Below are 24,825 nucleotides of genomic sequence, written 5' to 3'. Positions count from 1 at the left end.
GGTTGGGAGAATTAAAAATATTATTCATTTCATTTCGTATGGAGGAAAATGTCCATCACAGAGTCTGACACAGTCAGTCCTTCAATTAAACCAGACAGGCTTTCTCGTGGGAAGAAGTCTGACGATTTTTTAATTACTAAAATAAATCTCCCTATGACAGCCTGCTCCCTTCTGAATTCTGGTTCTGAGATATAGGCAAGACCCAGAGCCTTTCCAAAGGTTTGTTAGCTGCATGAAGAAAGGTGCTGGTCCCTTTCTGCTTTTTTTTTTAATTTCTGGTCAGTGTTCTCTCTGCTTTGCTCCTTTGGAAATGGTGCATTCTTCAGCAATTGGTGGAGGGTAGAGGGGGTGACGTGGATGACTGAAAATTTTACCCCTGCCTTGCAGTATATTTGAACTCGGAACAACCGAACCTGATCCCAAATACCCCATATCTGTTGTCACACCCTTGCCTTTAATAGATAGGGAAAGGCAGAAGCTGTAATGAGGCGCTCTGAATGCAGGAGCTTTCCATCACCAATATTTTGACTTGTTGCTTTGTTTGGCATCTCAGAAGTTTGGCACTATGGTAGGATTTGGAGAAGGTATGAAGTGTGCCTTCTTTTGTAAAGTGGGAGTGTGATTGTGAAAGGAAAAAAGAGAAAGGAGAATGTGCAGGATGCCCCCAGCAGGTCAGTGTTACGAAGAGCAGACATGAAAGCCGTGTCCCTTCAAGCTCTTCGTGCCTTGCAGCCCCTTTAGGAAGTCGCTTTGTTTTTAAGGGTTACTCTTCCAGAGGGTGTTTATCTTTTTAAAAGCTGTTTGAATTAATACGAGTGACTAGATGTTAAATGCACCTTTGTTGATATCATTTCAAGGCAAATCAAATTGCTAGAGTAAGGGGTGGGTACCCTACTTATTGAGGCAATTGCAGAAATCAAGAATGTACTTCCCACTTGACTTTGGACAAAGAAAATGTAATTCCTTATTTTAGGGTTTTATTCATGAAAATAAACCACAGAAGTGCTACTAATTTCAAGAGTAATTTGTGGTTTTGGCACAAGCCAGTTGCTTATTATGATATCACATGGTAGCCAATGTCCTTCTTTACTGGAATTACCAAAGGGTCATCATGTGTCAATTGCAGTAAAGGTAATAGACATAGGAAATCTGAGACATTTCCTATTTTGATAACGTAGTTAATGCGGAATATGAGGGAGGTGAAGACAGCTTACTAACCAGGATCAATTCCCGCTTGCAGTGCTATGGCTTAAGGCGGGGGTCCAAAATCCATCCCACCACTTGTGTTTGTGTAAATAGGATGTTATTGGAACACAGCCCCATCCATTTTTTTTTACTCATTATCTGTGACTTCTTTCACACTACAAGTAATTTGCAGAGACCAGAAGGCCTGCAAAGCCTAAGATATTTATTGTATGGCTCTTTATAGAAAACTGTTACTACCAGCCCTTGGTTTAACAGAAAGAGACCTATAGTGTAGGTTGGTTCGTTTTTTTCTTTTTTCTTTTTTTTGAAAACTTTGTCACACTCTGATACTTAGACTGGTGAGAGTATTGATCAGAAAGGGTCAAGACAAGAAGTTTCCTTTAAAAGCGGTAAACGGGCTGCCATTCTCTGTACCCAAAGCCTGGTGTAAGCCCCAAAGGGGAGACAGGGGAGAACAGACAGGTGCTTGATTAAAACAAAACAGATAGCAGGCTCCCTGGCCAGGAAACAAAGGATCAGTGACCAGGACGGTGGCTCTGACCGTCAGAGGGTCCGGACCAGAGAGCTGGATCTAATTCAGATCTAATTCAGATCTGGCGTTGGCGCCCTGACACTGAGCCAGTTCCCCTCTGGACACAGTGCTGTCACCTGCTGTGGGGTCTCGGGCCCTCTGAAGTCTGTGAGGACTTCAGCCACCAGCTGCAGGTGGTGAGGGTGGGAATGGGGAGGCAAGAGGTGGGGGGGCGCTTCTGATCTCTGGTCCTCTGGACCATCCTCCTGGCCGATCTCTAAGTGTCCTCGTTTGTCTTGTGTTCTTTTGTCCGTTGGTCTTTTTGACAGTGCAGCTCAACAAGGACACGGTGTGCGAGCCCTGCCTCACAGGCTACTTCTCTGACGCCTCTTCCTCCACAGAAAAGTGCAAACCCTGGACCAAGTAAGTGACAACGAAGGAACCCGGAGGGTTTGTTGATTTTAAACCCAACTCAGCCTCTGCTGTCTCATCTGTTTTGAAAACAGACTGATTCAGTTTGATGAGGCTTCCTCTGGAAGCCAGGTTCACAACAGGAAAAGTCTGTCAATTGGGCGTGAGGGAAATAAACCAGTGCAGCCAATCTTCACCCTGATGTGTGACAGGAGTTGTGTATTGCTTGTTAGATTCAGTTTGACTGAAGCTTTGACTTATAGTTGCAGCTGCTTTTTCCCTTTTTCTAACCTTATTTAGTTGCAAATTACTTAGGATGCATGCATATTATCGCTCACCAGTCCCACTTTTCCCAGCTTCCCAGCATCACTGGTTTACTTGTACAAAGATGTGTGTGTGTGGTGTATGTGCAAATAGAAGCCTCCTGTTTAAATAAATGTTTACACACTTGAGGGTTTTTTTTTCCGCATAATATATCCTGAAGGAAGTTCATTCCATATTAGTTCACTTAGATCTTTGTGGCTTTTTACAGCTACATAGTATGTCATCATAGAGATGTACCATAATTTATTTAATAAGCTCTCTATTGATAGTCATTTAAGTGGTTTGCAGTCTTTTGCAGTAGTAAATGAGTTTGCAATGAATCATCTTTTCTATATACTATCTCATGCTTATGTGAGTATATCCAGAGTGAAATTCCTGAGTCCTTTCATGGCATGCTTGTTGTTGAATACTCATAATCAATGTCATGATTCTTTCAGTTCCCAATAAATTAATTCTCGTAAAATATTTATTTTCTGATCCACTTATCCAAGTTTTATTTTGAAAAGATTTTCTGTGTTTTCAGCTTCGAAAGGGTATTCATCCAAAGTTTATCACTTAGCTATGGTAATTGAATTTGGAATCTTCTTTACTGAAGACACCAATCTTTTCTCTTTTGGACCATGCTCTCAGAGTAGTTCTTAGAGAACACTGGCAGTAGTAACTATTGCCTTTGTCCACCTTAATGATGTGTGGATAGACACTGGGGATTCAAACATCCACAAAGACCTGGTTCCTCTCCTGAATGAGCTTGCAATCGAAAGGGATAGAATCTTTTGTAGCTTTTTTTTTTTTTTTAATAAGACTATAAAACCAAAGCACTTACCTACCTTTCCCCTCACAGCTGTACCATTCTTGGAGAGACAGAAGCACTTCACGGGACCGATAAATCAGATGTGGTTTGTAGTTCTCTTCCACCTACAAAACCACCAAATGGTATGTTGAATAGAGCAGGTTGGTTGGGTAGACGTGCCCCAGTCTAGTCAGCTCTTCTAGATTTCTCCCGAATTACATGCTGTATCCAGAGGCGTCCATTTCTCCCTTTTCATCTCGTCCTATCCGTGGTCAGCTCAGTATTTCATTTTTATTAGTATTTTAATTCCAGATATGTTGTTTATTTGATAATTTTCTACTGTGGAATGGATAACTAGTAATTTATTCGTATATGCCAAAAAAAGAAAGAAAACTGAGGTGCAAACATAAATTAAAATGCCCAAATGTGATAGGATGGTGGTGGTCACAGTGGTCAGAGTAGGGTACCTATGGGAGATTTTGGTCACCAGCCAGAGTTAGCAACTTGTTAGAAGATAGTTATCATTATTTCTGGAACATCCTGTGGATCAAATCAATCTCAAGTACAGTTTCATTGATTGACAGAAAGTTGACAGTTAATGGCGGAAGCTGCTTACCCAGGTGAGTGAGATGCTGTGAAGGTGGGTCCAGGTATCACAGCACAGGAGGAGGCATAAGTGGCAAGAAAACCTTTCTAGTGAGGCAAGAGAACCTAGGCCACAGAGCGATGGGGTTGATGAACATTGACTAAGAAAATCAAGGCCTTAGCTTTGACATTTTGGCAAACAGGAGAACATGAAAGCGTTCTGGATAAGGAATTGCACAGTCAGAGCATCATTTTAAAAAGGCCATTAAGAGAACATTAAAAATAACTGAGGGAATAAAAAATTGTCTTAAAAAAGACAGAAGGAGAGGACTTCCCTGGTGGCGCAGTGGTTGAGAATCCTCCTGCCAACGCAGGGGACATGGGTTCAAGCCCTGGTTCAGGACGATCCCACATGCCACGGAGCAACTAAGCCCATGCACCACAACTACTGAGCCTGAACTCTAGAGCCCGTGAGCCACAGCTACTGAACCCGTGTGCCACAACTACTGAAGCCTGTGCACCTAGAGCCCAAGCTCTGCAACAAGAGAAGCCACGGCAATGAGAAACCCACGCACCACAACGAAGAGTAGCCCCCGCTCGCCGCAACTAGAGAAAGCCCGCGTGCAGCAGCAAAGACCCAATGCAGCCAAAAAAAAAAAAAAAAGGAGAGGAAAGGCAAGAGTCCAGAAACCAGGTCATGATGTAAACCAAGAGCTTACAGTATAAAGGTACTAGCATTTAAGTGATCAAGGGAGGGATGAAAAAAATGGTTGAGTCCACATTGTGTTGTAGATGAAGTACCAGAAACACTTCGCAGGATGGCTGTGGCTCTGTTCTCATGACCAGCAAAACCTTGGTGCCATGTTGTTATTTGGAGAGAGATTTGATAAGGGGCTTCCTTTTGCCTCCAGAGCCCGTCCCTGGAGAGAGTGAAGTGTTCTGTAGGTAAGCAAAGATGACGGATGGTGTGGTCATCCCTATTAGAGTTATTCTAAAGTAGAAGCATTGAAGTACGGTCCTGGGCTGGCCCCTCAGAGCTCTGGCAGCCGGCAGGGCTGGGCTGCATTGTCCACGTCAGCCTTCGGAACGGGAGCGCTCCCTGGCAAACCTACAGTCAGGGTCGGGGACCTTCCTATTGCTCGTATTCCACGCCAACATCCTTGATTCTGGGGTTTGACTGAAAGGGTTATGTTTTTAAATGGAGAAAGTAAAAGTAAACAATCTTTAATGCCGTTTTTCTCATTTTCTTCCAACACAGAACCCCAGATTTACTTGCCCAGTTTAATTATTCTGCTTCTCTTCATATCTGTGGCATTAGTTGCTGCTCTCATCTTTGGTGTTTACTATAGGAAAAAAGGGAAAGCACTAACAGGTACTGTGTCTATGGTGGGTTTTGAAAATGAATCTTAAAGCCAATAGATATATTTCTAGATGTATGCTTTGAAGAGGCGTATATTGCCCTCTGACTGCCTCTGGTGATCTGTTTAAACTAAGGTGGCACACACTTTATACCTAATTCATTGTTCTCTGGCAAAACAAACAAACGAACGAACGAACAAAAATCCAGTGTGCCTGTTTACGTATATGCAAACAAAAATATTCTAGGTGCAGGAAACCAATGACTGTTGTATAGATTATATAGTGTCAGATATACAGAGGTTGCATTTATCCTAGAATACAAACATTTTTAATTACTTAAATTTAATTAATTACTTAATTAAGACAGAGACAAAATGTTCAGGTAAATGGCAGATGGAAAGTTTTGACTGGGGTGTTACCCTGATAGGTGAATTTAAAATGCTGAAAATAAGTGGTCTTATATTCAGTAAAATGCAGGTGCTCATTCTTAGAATGAATAATCAAGTGTCGTCTTGTTTATTGGGAATAGTTTTTCCACAAAAAAAAATTGTTTGATAGTGTCTTTTAACATCACATCCTGTTTGACTTTTATACTACAAAGCTAAAAAGTATAATTCTTAAGAAAGTGTTCAAGGCTTCACTAGGTTTCCTAAACCTAGTGCACATCATTGTCTTTTGAAGCACCTGTGGTCTCACCATCCTTTCCCATCTTCAGTTGCTCACTTGTTTTGTCCGCCTTTGCTTTGCTGTGATTCCATCAGTTCTCTCACAGCCACATCCATAGACTTCATGAAATCCTGCATCTCTTACTATTTCCATTAACATTCCATCGCCTAATGTAACACTGGGCAACCAAAAGATTAAAGAGGGAAGATGGTGACTGACGATGCCAGTGTTAAGCAGAGAGTATTTGAAGAGGAAAAGTTGGAATTAACTTTTTAAAAAGTCTATCATTATTGAATATTGTTATTTAATGCAACTTCACCTCCCCAACATCGGAACTGGGGATTTGAATAATGCATGTTCAGAGATGCTGATGGATTGCTCACTCATATAGCCATGGTTTCATGAGATAAACAGACTCCCAGTGTTTTATTCTTTAGTTTTTTTCTCTGTGATAATCTCTTTTGGCCATATCTTACCAATGCCAAAGGCAATGGACCTGCCCATCACTGAGTCGGGATGTGGGACTGTCAGCTTTCTCTTCATCCCTTCATTCAACACATATTTTTTGGCCACCAGGGACTGGACAGACACTGGGGTCTCAATACTGAGCAACACAAACAGAGCCAGTGCCCTCATGGAAGAAGCTTCTCTGTGAGCAAGGCAGGGATTGGCCCATAGAATGAGGCTGAGTGAGGAAAGGGAGGTGCAAGAGCTCCAGGGGGTGACAGAGTTGTCTGTCCAGCCTCGGGGTTGGCCAGGGCCTCCCAGGGCAGAGGCAGGGGACCTGAGATCTGAAAGACAAGTTGGAATGAACTAGCCCAAGGGGAGCTAAGGAGAATCAAAAGCATTCCATGCAAAGAGAATTGCATGATTGGAGGGAGCAGAGCAAGTTGGGGGTATTGGAAGGTTAGCGCAGCTGGAGCAGGAAGTCAGAACCAGTGTGACGTGAAACTGCTAAGAAGTGTGCTCCCATCCTGAGCAGAGGGAGGCAAAACAACCCTGTGGTTTTAGTATTTGGCTATTTTAGTAGTTAAAGCAAATTTGGGGGTACAGAAAGAGTGGATGCAGACCCACCAGTAAGGAGGGCTTTTGCAGTCAACCAGGAGAGAGATTATCATAGTAGTTATGAGTAATTACCACCTCTGTGTACAAATGTTATTTTTAGTGTCATCTGTAACTGTCTAGTCCGGATCCCTAAAAGGAAAGAGCTGCAACTTTCCTTTTATTTGGAGTATCTTTAGTTTTATATAATTTTAAAGTGATAGAAAATAAGCACGAATAATAATGACGATGATAGTCGTAACTGACATATTAAATATTTATCATGTACCAACACTGCTCTACACATTTTACGTGTCCTAAGTCTCCACAACAGCACTGAGAGGGAGGCATTATTATTTCCCCCATTTTATGATGCAGAAACTGAGGCTCAGAGAGGTTAAATAGACCAGGCAAAGTCACATAAGAGGTATCATTACCGATTATGATGACGTCATTATCTTCCAGTGGAGAATGGACAACCTCTTAGCTTTAGTCTTTATAGTGAATTCAACATCAAATATTCAGTGGAGGTGGGATAAAATTTTATCTTTGTATTATATACATTCATAGATTTTTTTTAATTCATAGATTTGACCTTTTAAGCTTCATCAGTTCTATTTTAAAAAGTTAAGGAAGATATACTTTGTACACGCCACAGAACATATTCTTTCTTCTGAGAAGCAGCAGGGTGTAGGGGAAAAGGATTCGGGGCCTGCTGGAATTCAGTGGAGCCTGACACAGCCTTCTGGCATGCACTTTACTTTTATCATACATATATTTGTGCTAAGTCCTCTAGACCCACGTCACCTTTTTTCCCCTACAATACCTAACAGGGTCCATAAGAGTCAAAGAAAAATTGCTAGGGGCATGAGAATGTCTGTAGTCAGAACAGCAGCTCTGACAGCCCTCAGATGTGCCTGAAGGTATTCGATGGAACATTAGGGCATCATATTTGTCTTTACATAGATCAAAAAGTTCTGTTTTTGATAGGAGGAGGAAGATGCCTTCATAGTCTTTAAGTTGGTTGATTTTCTTTTAAATGTTTCACTCTCAGATTTGCAGACGATTGTGTTTAAAGACAATATTGATCTGACATAGTGGTCAATAATACTGAATTAGAAATAGGAAATAATAATATGAAGCGCTTATCCTTACTTTGTTTTTCTAGCTAATTTGTGGCACTGGGTCAATGAAGCTTGCGGCCGCCTAAGTGGAAATAAGGTAAATATAAAAGTCTTAAGTGCCTCCTTTAAGTACTGTTAACAATTTGGGGGAATTCCCTGATGGTCCAGTGGTTAGGACTCGGCGCTTTCACCGTCAGGGCCCGGGTTCCATGCCTGGTCGGGGAACTAAGATCCCACAAAGCCAAGTGCACGAGACCAAAAAAAAAAAAAAAAAAAAATTGGCTGATATAACTATTATTAGTCAAATAGTGAATGGGTACTTCCTTGAGAGGATGGAACCTCAAATCCCAGGATTGATCCCCACAGAGTAACCCAAAGCCCAAGTCAGTGCTCATCCTAAATGCTGTTTTCTTTGTATTGCATTCCATTTCTGTCATCTCTGTGCCCATGTACTTTTTATATTATTATTTTAGTGCCAATCTCTATTGCCTAGGACAGATTCCTAGGAGGGAAGAACGGTCACATTCCTGTATTCTGTAGTTATTTTGGTGGCTTTTAATTTTGGTATAACTTCAAAATTGTTGGAAAGCAGTGAGATAGTACAAAAACTTCCACCTGCCCTATACTCAGATCCACCGATTGTTTATATTTTCACATTGCTTTATTATTTGCAATCTGTACGTTTGTATATGCATATGTATATTTTTTCTCTTGAACCATTTTTTAAAAATTTATTTATTTAATTAATTTATTTTTGGCTGCATTGGGTCTTTGTTGCTGCATGCGGCTTTCTCTAGTTGTGGCTAGCAGGGGCTACTCTTTGTTGCGGTGCGCGGCCTTCTCATTGCGGTGGATTCTCCTGTTGCAGAGCACAGGCTCTAGGCATGCGGGCTTCAGTAGCTGTGGCTCGCGGGCTCTAGAGCACAGTCTCAGTAGTTGTGGCACATGGACTTAGTTGCTCCCGGCATGTGGGATCTTCCCGGACCAGGGCTCGAACCTGTGTCCCCTGCATTGGCAGGTGGATTCTTAACCACTGTGCTACCAGGGAAGCCCTCTTGAACCATTTTAGAGTGTGTGGCAGACATCATGTTCCTCTACCCTTAAATACTCCCATGTGAATTTCTTGAGAACAAGGACATTCTCTTATATAACCATAGTACCTTTATCAAAATCAAAAAATTTAGTAGTGGTACAATACTATTATATATCAATAATTTACATTTGATCTTAAAATTTCATTAATTATCCCATTATATCCTTTAGGTCTAGGTTCTTAGGTATAAAGATATATAAATTTTTTTAAAATTAATTTATTTTTGGCTGCATTGGGTCTTCGTTGCTGTGTGCAAGCTTTCTCTAGTTGCAGCGAGCGGGGGCTACTCTTCGTTGGGGTGCTCGGGCTTCTCATTGCGGTGGCTTCTCTTGTTGCGGAGCACAGGCTCTAGGCACGCGAGCTTCAGTAGTTGTGGCTTGTGACCTCAGTAGTTGTGTCACATGGGCTTAGTTGCTCCGTGGCATGTGGGATCTTCCCGGCCCAGGGCTCAAACCTGTGTCCGCTGCATTGGCAGGCGGATTCTTAACCACTGTGCCACCAGGGAAGTCCCTAAAGATATATACACTTTAAACCTTGAGTTCATACTGATTTCTCCAATTCTGGTCCCAACACTACAGGATTTATTGTAGTCTTTCTGTAGCTGTATTTGAATCTTCCCTTCTCCAACAATAAGAAACCCAGCTCCTATTATTCTCAGTATATTTACTCATTTACTCAGTTCCAGAATACACAGAAAGTAGTTTCAGAATCACTAAGCCATATCACAGCAAAAAGCAAAGCTACTAACCAGAGTTCCATATTTGTTTACAGGGTTTTTTAAAAATTTAGATTGAGGGTATAGACAAAATCCTGTGTTCTAAAGTTATTTGGGTCAGCTCTCCCCCTTGCTTCAGTGTAAACATGCTATCCCATTGGAAATGCAGTTAGACTCATCTGATTCTGGTGGTACTCTATCTGAGGGTTCTCCCCACCCCCTAAACTTAAATAACCCAAATAAAGCGACATAGTGAGTATTCCGTCTGTACTTGTTATGGTGGAAATAATTACTATAAACACCATTTTCAGCCACGTTTAGCAGACCCATGTTCTGACATCGCTGGTATTAATGCTCTGCCTTCTGAATTTAAATCAGCAGGAGTCCTCAGGCAGCAATCTTAGCTGCACTCGTGTGGAAGCCCCGAGTCAGCGTGAAATCTGTGAGGGTGTCTTACTGCTGACTCTGGAACAGAAGATGTTTTCTGAAGATACGTGCTGTCCTGACAGTGGAGGTGCGTGTGCAGGTGGCGGTCCCTGTGCGCCGGGAGAAGACGCCGGGATGCTCACCCTGGTCAGCGAGATTGAGGGGGACCCCTTCAGGCAGATTCCCACGGAAGACGAATACGTGGACAGGCCCCCCCGGACCCCAGACTCTATATTGTTCCTCACTCAGCCTGGAAGCACATCCACACCGCCTTTCCCTGAACCCCTGGAGGTGGGAGAGAATGACAGTCTAAGCCAGTGCTTCACTGGGACAGAGAGCTTCGTGGATTCCGAAAGCTGCCACTTCGCCGAGCCTCCGTGCAGGACTGACTGGATTCCTATGTCCTCCGAAAAGTACTTGCAAAGAGAAGTGGAAGGTGGCAATTGCCCCCACTGGGCAGCTAGCTCCAACTCTGCAGATGGCTGTGCAGGCTGCAGGAACCCCGCTGGGGAGGACCGGGAACCCCTGATGGGTTGCCCCCAAAGTGGACCCTTGCCCCAGAGCGCCTATGGCATGGGCCTTCCGCCCGAAGCGGCTGATGGGGCAGAGGCGGGAGGCCAGCCCATGGATGGGGCTGATGCACGGCTTCCCAGCTCGATGAGGGGAGGTCCTGGCTCTGGAGGCCCTGCCAGTGACCAGCCACCTGCATCAGGTAAGTGACTTTGCTAGTTTCTCCCTTCTGAGCAAAAAAGCCTGGTCTCTGTGCAGTATGTGGGGACAAGTGTCACATGCCGTTCAGGAAAGAGGGACGCTAACATGGGAAAAGTTCAGCTCGAGCATTTTCTCCTGATAAGCCTCTTTACAGGCTGGGTTTTGAGTCAGTCCACATGTTGGGTTTGTGGATTGTACCCCTGGGGCTCTCTCTCTTGGTTTATATGTGCCCCATGCGCTTTTCCATTCAGGCTTCTCACAATGGGATTAGACCTCAAATCCCAGCATTGACCCCTGAAAACAATGCCAACATTGACCGCAGGACTGGCTGAAGTCAAGGCATTGCCTCAGATTTCTGGGTTTGGCTGCAAAAGCGATCTAGGCCTCAAATTTCTTTAAAGCGACCTAGGCCTCAAATTTCCCCCAAAAAAAGCTCTTATAAGTTTCAGGACAACAAACAAAATTGTTTAGTTAATCGTTGATTAATTAATATTTATTGAGTGTAGCTTGTTGATTCCGGGCCAAATTAATGGGGCAGTGGCTGTCCTTTGATGCTTTTTATGAGAAGCCCCTTTTATAAACACTGCATAGGATATATTTATGGAACCAGGAGGATGGTTTTACAATTTAAAATCATTATAGAGATTTATTGCTGCACCACTGCTTGAGTGTGAATAGGCCACCAGTTGTAATATTATAACTTTTTTCTGAGAAGGTAAAACATCCTCTGTTTTATTATGTAGTTACAGGGAACTTTTCTGCTGATGGTGAGGGCTTCCTCTGGTTCCGGGGATTGTTTGCTGTATTATGGGAAGGGGTGGTCAGGGATCTCTGAGAATTTTCTGAAAGCTATAGACCCTCTCTCCAGAAAAATGAATATATGCATATGTACTATTTAAGGGGCTTCACAGAATCCTCCCACTCTCCAAAACCACAAAGCCCGTTCATGGACCACCTTTATCCTGGGATGCTTTTTCTTTTTCTTTCCTGCCTCTTTATTTAGACTGCCACTGGGTCTAGCAGCTGGTCTTTGAATTATTTTATAACTATGAGGTAGCTCAATCGGGCCCTAAATGGAGACTGTTTTGCCCCATGCTGATAATGGCTCCTGGCTTATTGGGTAGAACAATGAATTTGAATCTGTTCTCCAAGGTTTGTGGTTTTGCTGCAACTACACAGATTCACTGATGGGTAAATTCTCTATCAGTTCTCAGTCAAACTGAAAGGAGGAGATAGGCCTGGGGATATTTTTCAAAGAACTGATATGTTTTTCCTCCAGAAGACCTCAACTTTTTTTTTCAAAGATTTTAAGTAATTTCCGTGTCTAAAAGTTTGGCTCTGGTTCGTTTGCATTGGTCTCTTTCTTTTCTACAGGTTAATTTTCTTCCCAATGGTTGCACACACAGAGAGAACACGAGTATTTGGGGGTGTGGGGAGGAAGGAGGCGGAACCTCAGTGTGGCAGCTGCCACGTCTTGTGACACTGCCAGGGGACAGACCTGTTTTTCAGTTGCTAACATCAGGAAGGTGATGTTTGCTGCTGTGTGAAAAGCAGCAGCAGTTCTTGGAAGAACAGCACTGGCCAAAGTGAAAGAGATCAATTTTTTCGTAGTGTCATGAAACCAAAAATGCGGATCCGAGCTCTCCTATAAGGAGTTAAAGCAGTGCCCATCTCTGCTTTTTTTATCTTTTTTTTTCTCCAGCACTAAACATCTAGGCGTGGAAAGAAGGAAAAAAAAAAAAAAGTGTGTTATCAACTAAGTGGTATTAATTTGCAAAAAGTTTACACTGCTTTTTCTGTCTTAATCTGGTGCTCAGCCATATAAAACATCCATAGAGAGTTGCCAGCAAGTGGGCCAAATTCATGTTCGCCTGAGGAGAAGTAGCAGCCAGATTGATTTTTGAGGCTGTGCAGGTCTCTCCATAATTACTTCTACATAAACAGGCCTTCTGATTCCTGGTCAAAATAGCACTTTCTCATTATTGCTTTTTTTTAATTGTCATAGTTTATCTTCTATAAAATGTGTGAAAGAGGATGGAGCTTGGGTGAACGTTATAGGTGGGGTTCATCCTACACGATCTCCTGAAAGCCACTGTGCTCTCAGGACTTGAGGGAGGTGACCTTTTTATTGGCTTTTGGATTTTTATATGTGAGTATTTAAGAAGAAAAAAACTTACAACCAAATCAAGTGGTTTCTGCAGAAATGACAGGGTTGGGCGCCACCTAAGTAGGGAAAAGTATCTCCTTTACACCCAGCTTCCTTTTGAAGAGGATGATTGTTCTTCAAACAGCTCCACAAGCCTATCTTTCAAAAATAATACCCGACGGTAAGTCTGTGTTAGCAGTGTCACAGCTCTAAAGCACAAGGAGAGTTATCAGCAAAAACCAATGAAAGGGGAAAACATACTTGTGGTTTTGTTTTGCGTAACCATGTCTTGATTTACGTCTTAAATTATCCTGATGACATGACGGTGGTTACCTTGGTTACAAGCCCTTTCACCTGGAGTTTGGAGAATTCTGTGTCTAGAAAATGATGTCATGTGAAAGAACAACTTCTTATGATTAATGTGTCACTAGTTGGCCTGTGACTTGCTTCTGGCTCCTGAGATCACTTAATTGGTTCAGACACTTCTGAACTGGAGAGAGGTGTTTGTTCCCAGGGCCCACAACAACTCTTCATGAGCACCAGCTACATGATTCTCTATCACATCTTTACTGAGGTTCCACTGAGACACGGAGACTTGGAAAAGCTTGGAAAACAAGTAGGGATTGGTGCTAGGGAATGGACAACACAAAGAGAATCAATAATTTGAGAAGGCAAGGCCCTCCATGGCCAGCCCCCCTAACCTGCAGCCTGTTGGTGCTCTTCACCTGCTCACCCACCTAAGTTTGGCCAACGCCAGCCTCAGCCATTTTTAGTGGGAATCTCTCACTTTCCTGCTTCTGCATTGTAACAGGCCTCCCCTAGTGTGGCCACTCTGTCCCCACACGGTCCCCTTTTCCAGAGCACCCAGCTCCTCCTGACCTTCAAGCCCCAGCTCAAATGCTGCTTCCTAAACCAGGGATGCACGTTAGCTGCCTGGGTGGCCACGCTCCCCTTCCGTGCCCTCGGCAGCCCCTCGTAATTCGTCTTGGCATCTTTCTCACCGAGCCCAGCACGCTCATACCTTTATCAACAGCCGTCTCTAGGCAGCCACGAACAGTTAGTTGGTAGGAACTGCTGTGACCTTCACCACTCCCGATCTTCCTCGTCTCTCCCATGGCAGCTTACTCACAGTGTAAGTGAATAAATGTTCATAAGCTCATTCATTCATTCATTCATTCCTCCATCCATCCAGTCATGAATAACTAAAGGAATAAGAGCCCATAGCTTCCTGTTTGTTCCCTGACTCACTCTCAGCCTCCTACCTCTTCGGTCTGTTCAGGGGAGCAGGGGGCCAGGCAGGGGATGGAAGGATGGCCGCTAGCTGTCCTGGGCAGACTTAGGTGTCCTGGGCAGAGGAGGCAGAGATGGCAGAAACAAGGATGCGCTGGTCCATCCAAGTGGCATAGACACACCTAGGCTAATGCCTGGGAGCCAAGGGCACTGGAGGATGAGGGTACACGCCTGACTCCATTGTCCCTCATCCTTGGTCTCCCATCCCTGGGCCCCACCCCGTCCTGAAATGACTATTCTTGACCATCCACTTCCATCCTGAAAGACAGATAAACATTCTCTTACCCCAGTTTTCTTCCCCTTCCTCCCCTCTCCCTGAGCAAAGGACAGTCCTCTGTTTCTAACTTTCTTCTCTCTCCTGTTGCAATGCCATCCACTAACTTGTGTTTGACTTTTAGCTAAGTATCGTAAGGGCAGGTATTAGCTCACTGATTCTATAAGTTAAAACTCTTTTTTAATTCAGTTATTTGGTAATAAAATTCAGCATTCATTGATGCTAAAGGTCAATGCATTATTTCAAAATATAAGAAAAATTTGTTCACTGTATCTTTTAGTGTAGCCCTACTTCCCTTCCTTCTATTCTAATGGGGCTCATTTTGGAAGGGTTTCGTTTGTGAGCCATTCTAAGTAATTTTCAAGCATGATTCAGAATGGAACTATTAAATACTGTTTCCCTTCCCATATCATCATAGACCCAGTTTCTTCCAAATGCCTGAAACAGATCTTGCATTTCCATAAAAAGGAAAATCACATGAGAAGCATATGGGTTAAATATAAAATAAGTTTTTAAAAAATTCCAAAAGAACCCAATATAGCCTGGGTAATTTGAGTGGATTTGTGTATATTTTTAGTTCTTTTCCTTGGAAGAAAATCTACATGACAATTGGGTGATATTATTTGCTATAGTTCTTGTGATTTAATATTCATACGTTATGCATTTTAAACAACATAATAAGCCTTTGAGAAGACAAGTATGCATTACCTTGCTTAAAAAATGTAAATTGTGTCAAGGATTGAGTTCTTAAAAGGAATTTTGTTCTCTCTGCCGGAGAAATAGGGATTCCACGGGGTCTGCTATGCAAAGCAGGGGCTTAGCAAACTATAAACATCTTTCTGGTCATGATGAGACACTTCATTTATTCATTGTTTCTGTTGACTTAAAATGCTATTTTTTTTTTAAAGGATTTTCTTATTTATTTATTTATTTATTTATTTATTTTATTTTTGGCTGTGTTGGGTCTTCGGTTCGTGCGAGGGTTTTCTCCAGTTGCGGCAAGCGGGGGCCACTCTTCATCGCGGTGCGGGGACCGCTCTTCATCGCGGTGCGCGGGCCCTTCTCTATCGCGGCCCCTCCCGTCGCGGGGCACAGGCTCCAGACGCGCAGGCTCAGCAATTGTGGCTCACGGGCCCAGCCGCTCCGCGGCATGTGGGATCCTCCCAGGCCAGGGCTCGAACCCGCGTCCCCTGCATTAGCAGGCAGACTCTCAACCACTGCGCCACCAGGGAAGCCCCTAAAATGCTATTTTTAACTCTCTCAAGTGACCTGAAAATTTTTCTAGCTAAGTGACATTAAATATTAATGTTAAGCCAACCAACCCATTTTAAATGTTAGAAACTCTTCAGGTGTTCTAATTTAATAAAAACCCTCATGTCATGCTAGTTCTCAAATCATCCTTTTGGGTAGCCTTCACATAGAAGTCTATCAATCCCCTTGTGTTCAGAGGCACATTAAGCCTGTTCTGACATCCTGAAGGTTGCATTTTTATCAGTGACATTATAGGTATTAGTTACCAGGTGCTGGCTAAGTGCTTCGTGTAGGTATTACCTTCCCACTTCCTCACAGGAATCCTGTGGGCAAGGTCCTCGCCCAGGACCACAGAGCAAGTCAGCGATGAAACCATGACTCAACTATCTGATTCTGAAGCCTATGCCTTCAACCATGGCACTGTCTCCCCATAAATCAGTGCCAATGTTACTGATTTCATTTGTTTACCGTGCACTGGAGAATCCTCACTGTGCTGTAGAATAAGGGCAAACTCGGGCTGGGATCATTGGCTACTCAGGCTGAGCACAGGGCAGTGGCCAGGCCAGGCCCAGAAGGTTCCATGGGAAGGGGCGCTAGTGTCTGTGCAGGAGGTGATGGCTACTTTGGCCTCTGAGTCCCCTTTCTTCTGCCAATTGTCTCAGGAAGTTACTGTTTTCACTATCACCGATTCTTTTGGGAGGAAAGCTCTTTCTTCCACGTGCCTCCAACCCCATCTTTTTTTGAAAGTAAAGTAAAATTAAAATAAATGCCAGAGGCAGCTTGCTGGGGAAAGCTGGTGGAAAGACAGCTTCGGAGAGTAGGGAAGAGGGAAGTGATGGGCCTGGCTTTGCTCGTATTCCCATAGGTCTGTGGACTAATGGGACCTATGAAAGCCTTAAGCCTTCTTAAGGCATCTTGGACAAGCCTCATGCACCCCATCCCTCCCTTTCCACATTCCCCCCTTAACCAGCCACCAGCAAGGGAGAAGGTCTCCCCTGACATCAGAACGTCCTGGGGTTTCCTTGGCTGTCAGTGGAGAGGGCTACCCCTTCCGGGCATGTACCAGCTGCGGAACCCCCGGCAACCATGCTCATGAGGGGGCCCGCAGCACCCACCTTGCTGACATGGGGTCCTTTTGACTCGCCATCCCTGGGCCTTGCCCTCTCAGGTCCGTTCACACAACCGTGTAAAACCCTCTGAAAGGCAGAAAGCTGATTTCAAGGAACGATTGCTTGTAAACAAGGACAGTTCAGGACTGAGGCGTAACACAGGATAAGGATATTACCAACTCATTCAAAACCTTGACCTACTCTAGTGCTACATTCAACTAGCTGCTGACTTGCATGATGAGAAATGAGATGGTGGGGGATTTGTGTAGAATTACATAGATGAGTGTTCAAACCGGAGACAGTCAGAATGATGGATTATTTCAGCAAAGAAAATAAAAGTTGGTTAGATTGCTAGAGGTAAGTGCCCTTTCAGTCTTCAAGGTATTTTGAAGTCCTTCAACAAGACAGGGATGGAAACATAACATGACCGCTCAGTACATTTCCCGAATCTCGTTTCCTGGGGAGTTCCATGAGCACAAACATTACATTCTGGGAGTAATGATGCCAGCATTGCAACTGTGAGAAATTCTGTGCTATTTCCCAAGCATTTTCAAATCCATCGTCTTGTTTGACCCTATGCCATCCTGCTGGCTATTCACGCATTCATTTATTCATTCATTTAACATTTATCATATGCCTGCTCTGGGCGGCTTCACGCTGCCAGGCTAGCTGGGCTTGAAAACTGATGCTCGTTTCATAAAGAGCAGACCGAGTTGTTAGGTAGTTTGTCCCAATTCCACAGCTAGTGGATGCCGAGCCAGGGCAGGACCAGAGCTTTCAGGGTCCTGCACTCTCCTCTGTCCCAACCCCATTTCTGTCCCTCCTGTACTCGGGCCGCCACTGAAACCACCACCCTTTTAGTCACCAGTCATGTTCTTCTTTTTTTTTTAACATCTTTATTGGAGTATAATTGCTTTACAATGGTGTGTTAGTTTCTGCTTTATAACAAAGTGAATCAGTTATACATATACATATGTTCCCATTTCTCTTCCCTCTTGCATCTCCCTCCCTCCCACCCTCCCCATCCCACCCCTCTAGGTGATCATAAAGCAACCGAGCTGATCTCCCTGTGCTATGCGGCTGCTTCCCACTAGCTATCTATTTTACGTTTGGTAGTGTATATATGTCCATGCCACTCTCTCACTTTGTCACAGCTTACCCTTCCCCCTCCCCATATCCTCAAGTCCATTCTCTAGTAGGTCTGTGTCTTTATTCCTGTCTTGCCCCTAGGTTCTTCATGACCTTTTTTTTTTTTTTTTTTCTTCAATACGACCCAGCAATCCCACTACTGGGCATATACCCTGAGAAAACCATAATTCAAAAACAGTCATGGGGCTTCCCTGGTGGCGCAGTGGTTGAGAATCTGCCTGCCAATGCAGGGGACACGGGTTCGAGCCCTGGTCTGGGAAGATCCCACATGCCGCGGAGCGGCTGGGCCCGTGAGCCACAACTACTGAGCCTACGCGTCTGGAGCCTGTGCTCCGCAACAAGAGAGGCCACGATAGTGAGAGGCCTGCGCACCGCGATGAAGAGTGGCCCCTGCTCGCCGCAACTAGAGAAAGCCCTGGCACAGAAACGAAGACCCAACACAGCCAAAAATAAATAAATAAATAAATATATTTAAAAAAAAACAAAAAAACAAAAAACAGTCATGTACCAAAATGTTCATTGCAGCTCTATTTACAATAGCCAGGACATGGAAGCAACCTAAGTGTCCATCGACAGACGAATGGATAAAGAAGATGTGGCGCATATATACAATGGAATATTACTCAGCCATAAAAAGGAACAAAATTGAGTTATTTGTAGTGAGGTGGATGGACCTAGAGGCTGTCATACAGAGTGAAGTAAGTCAGAAAGAGAAAAACAACTACCGTCTGCTAACACATACATATGGAACCAGTCATGCTCTTAAGAGAGTGAAACACCACTCTAAGCTGCTAAAAGCTCTTTGCTGTTGAAGTTGAGACAGGTGAGACTAGGATGCCACGGATGTTAGTAGATTACTTGCAGGTGAGTCTGCATTGTGATGAGGCTGGAGAAAGAAGACTGTTAGGCAGTTTTCATCCCTGAAGCCATGTCAGTCATAGAGGGGGGAAAAGAAGCAAGCCTGGAATGCTCACATGAGGAGGAACTGGGAGCTGGTGTTTGTAATGCAGCCAGCCTGGCACAGAGGGAGCATGCAGTAAATTCCGGATTTGAGGTGTTCCATCACTATTAGTATTGTAATAGTGACCTAGCTTAATCTTAATCTAGCTTCACTTAACCATAGATTAGCCCACATCCTCCTAACCTCTGTAGAGTGGCCTGACGGAAGCCGACAGCACACTGATTACTCACAGCTAATGGGTCACTCTAGGACACCCCAGACCTTCTGCTGCCGCCCAGAGAATGGCCACGCTTACTAAAATCCACAGGTCTGCCCAGTCCTATGAGCGTGAGTTGATCCTGTTGTAATTTAAAACTTTAACTGTTGCATTAACTGGTTAAAAAAAAAAAATGAAGTTGATAAGCATGAGAATTATTTCAATGAAAACTATTAAGTGCTTCAGGAAGATTCAAAGAATGAGCTGCTAAAATCTTTGTGCTGTTGAAGTTGAGAGGGTGAGGTGATAAAAGGCTGAGGCAATAAAACTCTAGAAGGATTCTGCACTTAGACTGCTTGGCAGCTGGCTTGGTTCTCATTTCACTTTAAAGAAACCAAAATGAGATCGGAGGCAAAGCCTGACAGGTATAATTGACACAGTCAGCAGACCTTTTCTCAAAGGGACAAGCCTCAGTTCTCTATCAGAAAGTGGGTGTTGAAAGTTTTATAGCGGGTGGCAAGTGGCTTGAACACCAGGGAAACATATCATAGAGTCCACATTTTAGGAGCACCGGTGGGTAGCCTCTGCAACTCAGAGTTTTACCGAACGTTGAGTTCTTTATCAATAGAGAAAATTAGATCGGCAAATGTGTCTGCAATATTGAAACATGTCCAACTTATAAGATGTTACCTCCAAAAAGAGTAACATTAAATTAGAGCATCAGTGAGGAGGGAGGGGGAAACAGAGCAGCACTCCTTATAGCTGTCTGCCACCTGCTACAAAGTTTCCAGAGCCCAGTGAAAAGTGCATATATGAAGCCCGTTGTGCAAAAATTAGTAAGAATTTCAAGATGGGGCTTCCCTGGTGGCGCAGTGGTTGAGAATCTGCCTGCCAATGCAGGGGACACGCGTTCGAGCCCTGGTCTGGGAAGATCCCACATGCCGCGGAGCAACTAGGCCTATGAGCCACAACTACTGAGCCTGCGCGTCTGGAGCCTGTGCTCCGCAACAAGAGAGGCTGCAATAGTGAGAGGCCTGCGCACCGCGATGAAGAGTGGCCCCCGCTCGCCGCAACTGGAGAAAGCCCTCACACAGAAACGAAGACCCAACACAGCCATAAATAAATACATAAATAAATTTAAAAAAAAAAAAAAAAAAAGAATTTCAAGATGATGACAACAGAACATTAAACAAGCACGGGGCCCTTCTGAGCACAGGGCCCTGTGCGACTGCACAAGTCACATGCCCCTGAAGATGGCTCTGCTGTCACTAACTGTTACTGGCAAATAAGTAGAGCTTTTTAAAGTTTAGTCTGTACCAGTTTACTACTCTCATAAAAGTCAGTGTGAATGGAACAGACTTGGACTTGATCGAAGGTAGTTTTTGTCATTAATTGTACTTTCGATGAAGAAACACATGAAGAATAAAATTGTTTGAGAATCTCATACTCTTTCTAGGTAGCTTTTCTTTACATCCTAATCGTTCAGGAGTTTAAAGGCCTTTTTTTGGTTCTCCCCTCCCTACTGTGCCCCCCACAAGAATAATATTCTTGATCCAGTCTATGGATCGAAGAATTACGAAATGTTTCAATATATTTCTTAGGAAAAAGGGTTTGAGTTCCATTTGGAAAAAAATATAGAAAATAAGGATATCGATCCTATAGAATATATCAAAAATATATTGTTGACCATGAGGCAAAGGCATGGAATGACTTTTTTTTTTTTTTTGGTTTTTTGGCTGCATGGCATGTGGGATCTTAGTTCCCTGACCAGGGATCAAACCCGTGCCCCTTATGTTGGAAGCGTGGAGTCTTAACCACTGGACCGCCAGGGAAGTCCCCTGGAATGAAATTCTTAAGAAGAAAAGTTTAACACAAAATCTTGATGTGTAAGGTAATGGTTAAAAAAAAAAATAGGTTTTTATCTGAGTTCAGACAAACTGAAGATTCTGACGAGGAAGGTAAACAACAATGGAGTCATGATGATGATTTGTTGGAAAATAAAATTTTAAATGATGGAGAAATTATATATACCATGACATAAACAGATAAATCCATATGAAGAGGACAAAATAGATATTAAATTCAAGACCATAGATCAATCACGCAGTGGCTAGCACTGCCCTGTGTGTAGGTTTACATGATCTTGAAGAACAACAGAATCATGATGTTCTTCAATGTTGTAATAATAAAAAGCTAAAGGAATTATACCAAGAAAAAAATCATACTTTAAAGCAACTTAAATTTGCTGCTCTTACTAAATAATCATGGTATTCTATTTTTTATTTTTATATTTTTTATTTTTTTATTTTTAAACAGTACATTTTAAATTAGAATATGGTTTATGGTATACACATATTATTTTTGATTTCTCACTTTGACTTTTCCTGTTAACTAGTGATCCCTCAACTAGGAAGACTTCTGTGTTATTATGCTCATTCATGCTGCTGCTGCTACAGTAGAGACCTTATATCAGCTCTCAGCTAGTAGTTGTTGAGTTACTTGAAAAAGTCATCTACAACTTCACCTCTTCAACATCTTTTTAAACTTAAAACATATAACTTGCATTCACACACTGATTTTTTAGTATAGCGACATATGTGTTGGCTGTATATATAGTTTCCTGAGCCTTTTTCACGTTAACCACACCATCTTAATTTCCAGGCATAACAAGTCTGACTGCAAACTCCTTCTGCATTTTTAAAGTCTCTTTTTCATTTTTTCTTTTAACAGCTGCCTTGTCCCCGCCACCACACACCAGTTCAGCAGCTTGCTGATGCCTTTTGTTTTGCGTTTAGTGGCTCACATTTATTTGGGTCCTTGCAAAGCATTCACTTTAGTTTTCTTAGAAACATTTGCCTTTTTTTCACACTTACATTTCACACCTTTACATAAAGATACAGACAGACCTTGGAGATACTGCAGGTTCAGTTCCAGGCCACCGCAATAAAGCAAACACCACAATAAAGTGAGTCACACGAATTTTTTTGGTTTCCCAGTGCATATAAAGTTATGTTTACACTATACTGTAGTCTATTAAGTGTGCAATGGCATGTCTAAAAAAATAATGTACATACTCAGTTTAAAAATACTTATTGCCAAAAATGCTAACCATCATCTGACAATGCAGGGTTGCCACAGACTTTCAACTTGTAAAAAACGCAGTATTTTCAAAGCACAGTAAACCCAAGAGCAAGAAAACGAGGTACACTTGTATTTCATTACATTTCCTAATAGGTTCAACTAGTTAAAAGCAGACTTAAGAACTAACTTGGTAGCTGGTGAGAGCAGAAAGACATAGGCATAATAGAGAGTAGACCTGTAGCGTAAAGTACGCTTGATGTTATGAGCACCTGTCTATGTTTCTTTTTAATTTTTATTTTATATTGGAGGATAGTTGATTCAGTGTTGTGTTAGTTTCAGGTGTACAGCAAAGCGATTCAGTTATGCATATACATATATCTATTCTTTTTCAAATTCTTTCCCAATTTAGGTTATTGCGAACATTGAGTAGAGTTACGTATGCTATACAGTAGGTCTCTGTTGGTTATCTATTTTAAATATAGTAGTGTGTATATGTCAATCCCAAACCCCCAATTTATCCTCCCCCTCCACCTTTCCCCTTTGGTAACCATAAGTTTGTTTTCTAAGTCTATGAGTCTGTTTCTGTTTTGTAAACAAGTTCATTTGTATCATTTTTTTTAGATTCCACATTTAAGTGATATCATATGATGTTTGTCTTTCTCTGTCTGACTTAACTTCACTTAGTATGATAATCTCTAGGTCCATCCATGTTGCTGCAAATGGCATTATTTCATTCTTTTTAATGGCTGAGTAATATTCCATTGTATATACGTACCACAATGGATTCTCTTTATCCATTCATCTGTTGATAGACATTTAGGTTGTTTCCATGTCTTGGCTCTTGTAAACAGCACTGCAGTGAACATTGGGGTGCATGTATCCTTTCCAACAATAGTTTTCTCTGGATATATGCCCAGGAGTGGGATTGCTGGATCATGTCTGTGTATTTTAGAGGTAATGGAGAACATGGGTCAATCTGCCTAGTTGGTGAATGGAATACTAGCTGTACTTGCCCAAGTCGCTTGGGAGAATTAACAGGCAAATAAATCCCTGCCACCACCCATCTAGGAACATCCCCAATACAACTGCCAACGGGAGAAAGAGCGTGAGTCACAAATCCTTCCTTGTGACTTTCAATTTGTTGCTCATATTTGAAATCTCTGTTTTCATTGAAATCCCCGTAATGGGCCACTGTGCCTGTCTCAGGATCTCTGAAGGTACCCTGTGGGTGGAGGGAAGGCTCCTGGTATTTCCTGAATGCTGTTGGTATTTCAGTCAGACCATCCAAAATATGCCTTCCACATTTGGGAGAAATCTCTTCATGGAGAGTAATGACAGAAACGATTTTATTTGTGTAATTATTATTAAGCTTTGTCACAACACAGAAGAAAAAAAAAAAAGATGAGGTTAATAGTGAGGCACTGTTTTTATGTTCGCCTTCCCTGGTCAGGCTGAAAGATTCTGCTTGTGATGCTGAGTGTTGGGGCATTACTGCATCTGCTTGGTTTGTGGCATTTATTTTCACCTGGGTCATTTGTAGAGCATCAGTCTTTAACATAGGAGAATAAGAGGTAGTAGGTTTCCTAACAGTTGTTGAACTTTCTATTTGTTTTTCAAAAGGCCCACTAATTAAAGACTGGCTAAATCCAGTCACCCACAAAAAGTGATGATAGAACCCCCTGAGGACAAAACACCTCCCAGGGATCAGAAGGAAAGAGTGATTTGTAAGATTGTTTTTGTTTGGTTGGTTGGCTTTTCTCCATTTTAGTCTTGTGAATCTCTTTTTTTTCTAGGAGTTTAAAAAAATGTTAAGGAAATTAATTTCTGCTAAATACTGAGCCCGGGTGGCCCCATGGCCCTCCAGGGCTGAGCTTAGGGACCTCTCCAGGGAGGGTGAAAAGATGCGAAAGAGTCTGGTCAGAGAGGAGGCTGGGCTGCGGTGGCCTCCAGGGTCCTAACGGGCAGCAACCTTCGCTGCAGCCTTTGCTTCCCTTCCTGATGCATTTGACCATTGCTGAGCCATTGGCTGTGTTTGCTGTGTATCCATCACGTGCGCACACCCTTTTGCAACATCTGAATCCCGTCTGTGATTCTGCAATGCGGGCGGGCTCTCCTGCCAGTGTCCCCCGAGGTCAATGTGGCCAACGACAAAACTTGAGGATGGCCCACTGTCGTGCTTCTCTTCCCTCGTCTTCTTTCTCTCTCCCTCCCTTCTTCCTTCCTCCACCTCCGTCAGGCCGGGTGAGACGGCAAAGGAAGGAACCCCGGGGAGCGCCCCATGCATTTTAGGAGACGGGTGGGTGAGGAGGGGCCGCCCGTGAGAGGGCTGGGGCGCCAGCGCCCCTCCATTCATTGGGAAACTTTCCTCTCACAAGACCAAGTTCTCGCCCAGAACTGATGATGACT

The 24,825-nt window shown here is 43.1% G+C and overlaps 1 protein-coding gene across 4 annotated transcripts in view; it reads left to right on the top strand.

The window, feature by feature from the left end:
- Positions 1–24,825, top strand: part of TNFRSF11A (TNF receptor superfamily member 11a) — a 61,627-nt gene that overhangs the window by 30,846 nt on the left and 5,956 nt on the right. For 2 of the 4 annotated variants that reach the window (XM_057526775.1, XM_007192064.2), the window contains exons 5-9: positions 2,047–2,140; positions 3,294–3,385; positions 5,086–5,199; positions 8,062–8,114; positions 10,204–10,963. In XM_057526775.1, coding sequence (XP_057382758.1) covers positions 2,047–2,140; positions 3,294–3,385; positions 5,086–5,199; positions 8,062–8,114; positions 10,204–10,963 — 1,113 coding nt within the window. The remainder of the gene's footprint in view (positions 1–2,046; positions 2,141–3,293; positions 3,386–5,085; positions 5,200–8,061; positions 8,115–10,203; positions 10,964–24,825) is intronic. The other 2 variants (XM_057526772.1, XM_057526773.1) reach the window with 2 other exon arrangements.

The sequence above is a fragment of the Balaenoptera acutorostrata genome, chromosome 13, assembly GCF_949987535.1.
Source record: "Balaenoptera acutorostrata chromosome 13, mBalAcu1.1, whole genome shotgun sequence".
Lineage (NCBI taxonomy): Eukaryota > Metazoa > Chordata > Mammalia > Artiodactyla > Balaenopteridae > Balaenoptera > Balaenoptera acutorostrata.
This window is presented reverse-complemented; position numbering and strand designations above follow the sequence as displayed.